We start from the raw sequence: 5692 nt of genomic DNA, 5'->3' as shown, positions 1-5692 counted from the left end.
GGCAAATATGGAATTCAGAAAGACACCATCTGTTGTGTGATGTTCCAAATTATAAACTTAACCCTTAATTTCTACATCACCTGCTGTTCAGTCATTCTCCTTCTTTGGGATGAAAGGGAAAGGGGGCGGTTAGCACATGAACTAAGCAGGTTTAGCAGGATCGATGAAAGTGACCTGTAAGACTTTTTGCTCAGCCCAGCCTCACAACCTGTATATTTTTTCCTAAAAGTAATTCTTAGATTTTACTCGTAAACACTACACATACAGTGGTTGCCATTAAGCTGAGGGTCCACGATCACGCAAAGCCAGCCACATTATTTTCTGTAATTTGTAGGTTATTGAAAACCTCTGGGCTCTTAGAAAGTAAAAACAGAGATTTTAGAAATCTTTCAAATCTGGGAAATGAAGAGTAATTCCTCGAGCAAAGAAGGATTTCTTTTTGGGAAAAAAAATTTTTTTTTGAGACAGAAGGTAAACAAGAGTATATAGCCCCAATCAACTTCCTATTTAAGTATTCAAAGGCAACACAAGGCATACGTAATAGGAGAGATTGCCACTAAAAAGGAAAAAAGAAAAGTAACGTATCCTTGAAAATGCCCATGTTTTCTTACGTGTAGATCTGAACTATCCTAGTTTTTAAAACACATTTAACAAATGCAACACAACTCATTCGTGGTTGATTTGAGTTCACAAAATAATTTTATTATATGTAAGAAAGCATACAGGCAATAAAATTAAGAAAACATTCACAATGCATAAATAACACAGACCTGATGCAGGAGATAGTTTTCAGTAGATATCTTTCTTATTACCCATTTCATCTAAATGTTAAGTCAGTTGCTTATCAACAAGAATACTTTGTAAACATTTCCAAAACATTCTCTTGAACTGTCCCACATGAATTAGTATCTGGCAATAGAGCCTTAGGATACTTTTTACAGTCCAGGTGATGACACAGAAACTTGATGCCAAAGCACAGAGAAAGGGCTAACATTCATCAAAAGAGATGCTGATGGCTTTGGTGTGCTTAACATACGCAAAGAGAAGGGGTCTCCTGTCTTTTCTACCAACAGAAGAGTCTTGCCCAAGGATGACATTGAGGCACCCTCTGTTAGTTAGTATACCATTAACATTTAGACTTTTTAAAAAAATCAATTCTAAGTTCAGATTAAAGCACTACAAAAAGGAACCCCACTGAGTAGCTTGGCTGGTAAGATGGAGATGCAGGATTTGACTTTTGTCCATGGGTGAGACTGTTGTGACACACGAGCTAAGGAAACTCACTGTCTTCATTACACATCTCTAACCAGGACAGTCATTTATTTGGCTCAGAAAAGCTATCTGACACAGGAAATGAGAAAAGACAAAGAAGGCCAATTATTTTACATAAATACAAAGCGGCATATACTTTTTATTACCACCTAAGATCATATATTTCAAGTTGGATTCTTCTTAAGCTAACTTTTATTTCAAATATTTACAGAACTGCAAATCATTCTCCTGGGAAAGTCTTTGTCACTTAAGAAATTTTGAACACAAGAGTTGCTATGCTTTTTTAAATCTTTCAAAATCTTTTGAGGAGAAAAAAAAAAAGCAATCACAGCATTTGTCAGTTCTCACCTCGTATTTATTTGTTCCCATGAATTTTAAGGAATCATCACAACTTCTTTGTTTTTTTTCTATTAGACTTTGCTGTGTTTCTGGAAGTTATACATGAGCATTTAGACTCTCAGAGAGTCTATGTGTTTGTTTCATCAGCTTATAAAGTGCTAGTTAAATGGACAAAAATGCTATTGTAAGATTTCAGATAACTCATTCATTTACCCTATTAAATATGATAAATATAGATTTATTATAACAAATTAAAAATATCCATATAATACAATAACTAAATAAACCAATATCAACAAAGCATCAACTCTGGAAAAAAAAAAATCCCATTCCTACTGTAAGGCTCAATTATTTTTTAGGAATAATTTATGAAGGCATGCACCTACCTTTACAATCTGAAAACTTTGCTTGGACCAGTGTTAGCACCTGTTTGTACACAGCAAACTCAACCCTTCTCACTTCCTGCTGGGAAAGATTTAATATTTAAGTGAAGTTGTTCATTGTTGATTCTTTGCCCTGTTTCTTAAGTCCTAAGATAAGGCTCAGTTTCTAAAAATAATTTTGGAGCCAAAGACACGTCCCTTATGAACACTCGCTTCACTTGTGTCCCTCTTGATTCGCTATGAACAACACAGAAAACACACTGGCATGTAGATTAAAATGTAGTTAGTTGTGTGTTGAGGGGAAGCAGCAGAGGAGGGCTCGCCCGACATCGGAGTCTCACCACACCTTAGTTTCTTCACAGCAAGCCCCAGAGAAGTCTCCTCTAGCTTCTGGGATGAGCATGTCTGCTAGGATTCATTTTGGAGTTCAGGTCGGGTGCTGTCCGTTTTGTGTGACGGGCTGGATCTTCTCTAGGGAGACATCAGTGTCATAGTCCAAAATGACAGACAGGGCTGGGGAGAGCTTCTCCAAGGGCTCAGCTATCCCACCCGCCTCCGCCTTCTTCAGGTCCTCAGAGGAGCCCACGGCATGTGGGATCAGATACACCAGATTGCAGTCCTTGGAGATGGAACCTCGAGGCTCGTGATGGCTGGAAAATACCACAGCCCCATTGTTATTGATGCTAACCGTCTCTATGGCATTATGCGTCACCGGGCAAAGTCTGTAGCATCCTAAGAGGGTGGAAAATGCCTTCCGAAAATCAGCATTAAAGGCATAAATGATGGGGTTCAAGGAGGAATTAGCCCACCCAAACCACACAAACACGTCAAAGGTGATGGAATCGATGCAGAAGGGCTGGGTCTCCCCAGACCCACAGAAGGGCACCATGCAGTTCAAGATGAAGAAAGGGAGCCAGCAGCACACAAACACCCCCATGATCACAGACAGAGTCTTCAGAACTTTAGTCTCTCTTTTGAAGGACATCTTGAAGGAGCTTTCCGGCTGAGAACACTCCACGGGGTTTCCGTTACCGGTAGTGGTCTGGCAGTTCTTGGCATGGACTGCGGCCCTCTCCAAGGCCGAGATGCGCCGTATTTGTTTCTGGGCGATCCTGTAGATCCTGGTGTAGGTGACGATCATGATGGCCACAGGGATGTAAAAGCTTATTAGGGAGGATGAAATAGCATATGTCCTGCTCAGGCTGGAGTCACAGTTGTCGGTGGTCTCATCCAGGGAAGTGGCATTCCCATCAGAGGGGCTTGTGGGTTTCGCCTTGTGCCAGCTGAGCTGCACCGGAATGAAGGAGATGAGAACAGACAAAGTCCATGCCACGCTGATCAGAATGAAGGCTGCCTTGGGGGTCATCTTCCTCTCATACCGGAAGGGGCTAGAGATGGCCCAATACCTGTCCACGCTGATCACACAGAGGTTGAGGATGGACGCGGTGGAGCACATGATGTCAAAGGCCACCCAGATGTTACAGAAGGACCCAAAGGGCCAGAAGCCAGCGATCTCAGCCACCGCTTTCCAGGGCATGACCAAGACAGCCACCAAGAGATCCGACACGGCCAAGGAGATAACGAAGAAGTTGGTCACCTTGGACCGCAGGTGTCGGAACCTGATGACGGCAGCACAGACCAGCGTGTTCCCCAGGAGTGTGGACAGGATGAGCAGCGACAGGAAACAGGCTGTAAGGATGCGGAAGGAGAAGTCCCTCTCCACCACCATCCCGGCGCCGTCCATGGTAGAGGTGTTCAGAGTCCTCATCTTCCTGAGGGAGAGTGCAGAGGGGGCTCGGACACCCCTCAGGTTCCTAAGCAGGGATTAGGGGTTGGTCAGACCTGCAGGAGTCCTTGCTGGTCAGGCAGCCCCTTGCACAGCCCCACTTGCTCCCCTGGGTGGAGGACCTCACCAGCATTCCATTAGAGGGGTGCAGCAACTGTGTGGCAGGAGCCTGCCCTTGGCAGTCCAGATCAGCCCCTTGGAAGCTCCCTCTTGCTCTCTACAACTGTCTTCTGACTCCCTTGCTCCAATTCACTGTCACGGGGACCAGTTGGCCCTTCAATGCCCCATGGAAAGCACTGGCTTTTTAGCATATTCTAAGCTATCAATCCAGAGACTCCCAGTCTTCTGACGAGCTAGTCAATTGTCGTCACATTTCAGGGCTGTTGTCTTTCTGGTGGTGACAGAGAATTCTCCCCTTCTGAGGCGCAGCTGAAAATACATGCCTTGCTCCTCCAAGCCCCTGGCTCTGCACCAGCTCCCCCAAAGCTCTAGAAAGCAAAGAGAAAGCAAAGGACGTTTGCCAAGATAAGCAGATCGCATCTTTACTGTCAAGCCCAATCCACCCTCTGAGCCACCTACCTTGCCTTGGGGTTGTCTCTCTCCAAGCCCCCAGGAGCTCGGGGAGAGCGGGCTTCGCGAGGCGCCCGGGAGGCACGCCTCAGTCCTATCCTGCGCGCGCAGCTGGGGTTCTGCTCCCGATGCGCAACAGTCGCCGGAGCGGGTTTGGGAAAAGGATCCTGGGCCAGGTCCACAGAGAGCTGGCGCTGCCCCCACTGCCTCCAATGGCTAGAGATGGTTCAAAGCGGACGAGACCCCGAAAAATGCCCCCGGACGTTTGGAGCTTCCTTGAGAGAGGGCACCCCCAGTATTAGTCACCTGGGCAGCTTCTTTGCTTCCCTTCTCGGGAAAACGAGCGCCCGGGCGCCCCTCGAGTGGCCTCTGGTCCCTCGGGGAAGAGCCCTGCGCCTTCCCGCGGAACTGCCCGCTACCTGCCAAGGAGCCCGTGAGAACACGAGGCAAGGAAAGCCGAGCTGGCACCGGCGGGCGCACGGGCTGGCCAGGTTCCCTCGGGGCACAGCCCACCCCCCCTGCGTCCCTCCCCTGCCCTGGAGGCGGGCTTCGCTTGACAGGCAGAGTTACAGGCGACAGCCCCACGTGGTTCCCCCGGTTGGTGCCGCGGGGGAAAGGGGTGGGGGACGTCCAGGTGAGCGCTCGCCCGCCCCGGGTTACCCCGCCGAACCCCGGGCCCCTGGCACTCGGGACAGCACCCGACAGGGGCCCGCGAGAAAAGATCCGATGTTAAAACCTCAAATGAGCCCGAGTCGCCGGAAAGCAAAGCTCCGCCCGACACTCAGCGCCTCCTGGGGTCAACCCGAAGCCTTTCCCAAAGACCAAACGGAAGCAGGGACAGCGCTCACTCTCCCACGGACACCAACCACTAGAACAGCGCGCCCAGGTCCGACAGGCGCTGCCTCCAATTGCCCCCCAACTAGGGTGAGATGTGCCTTGCGGGCGCCTCTACTCACCGCTCGCCGGGAGGGCTCCGCGCAGCAGCACGCCTGGCCGGTGCGCTCCGCTGCGCCCAGAGGGCTCTCACTTCGCGCTCAGCTGGGGTAGTGGGCTCGTCCACGGCTGCGGTCAAGGCCGGACTGCAGCCAGTGTCCAGCGCCCGGTGAGCGCCCCAACCCCAGAGCCACGCACTCAGCGGGCCCGGGGCGCCCTCTGCCGGCGGTTTTGGCTTCCAGTGCCCCGACTGCGCTCTCTCAGGCACCAACCTCACCGGTATGGGCTCCAGCATCCACGCGGGACCCGCGCCTGGACCCACTCTTCCCTGACTATGACCGCCAGAACCTGGGAAAGAGGACTCCTCTGCTTGAAATCCCCTAAAAACTGACAAAGGTGAAAATTTTTC

The 5692-nt window shown here is 49.4% G+C and overlaps 1 protein-coding gene across 1 annotated transcript; it reads right to left on the bottom strand.

The window, feature by feature from the left end:
• Positions 1-1546: 1546 nt before the first annotated feature.
• Positions 1547-5242, bottom strand: DRD1 (dopamine receptor D1). The gene is made up of 2 exons (XM_004272018.4): positions 4360-5242; positions 1547-4268 (listed from the first exon to the last, which is right to left on the bottom strand). The coding sequence occupies exon 2, from the start codon at positions 3760-3762 to the stop codon at positions 2422-2424; it is 1341 nt and encodes a 446-aa protein (XP_004272066.1). The 5' UTR covers positions 3763-4268; positions 4360-5242; the 3' UTR covers positions 1547-2421.
• Between the last annotated feature and the right edge of the window lie 450 nt (positions 5243-5692).

Source organism: Orcinus orca, chromosome 3 (genome assembly GCF_937001465.1).
Source record: "Orcinus orca chromosome 3, mOrcOrc1.1, whole genome shotgun sequence".
Lineage (NCBI taxonomy): Eukaryota > Metazoa > Chordata > Mammalia > Artiodactyla > Delphinidae > Orcinus > Orcinus orca.
The sequence above is the reverse complement of the archived record's forward strand: the minus strand, read 5'-3'. Positions and strand labels throughout refer to the sequence as shown.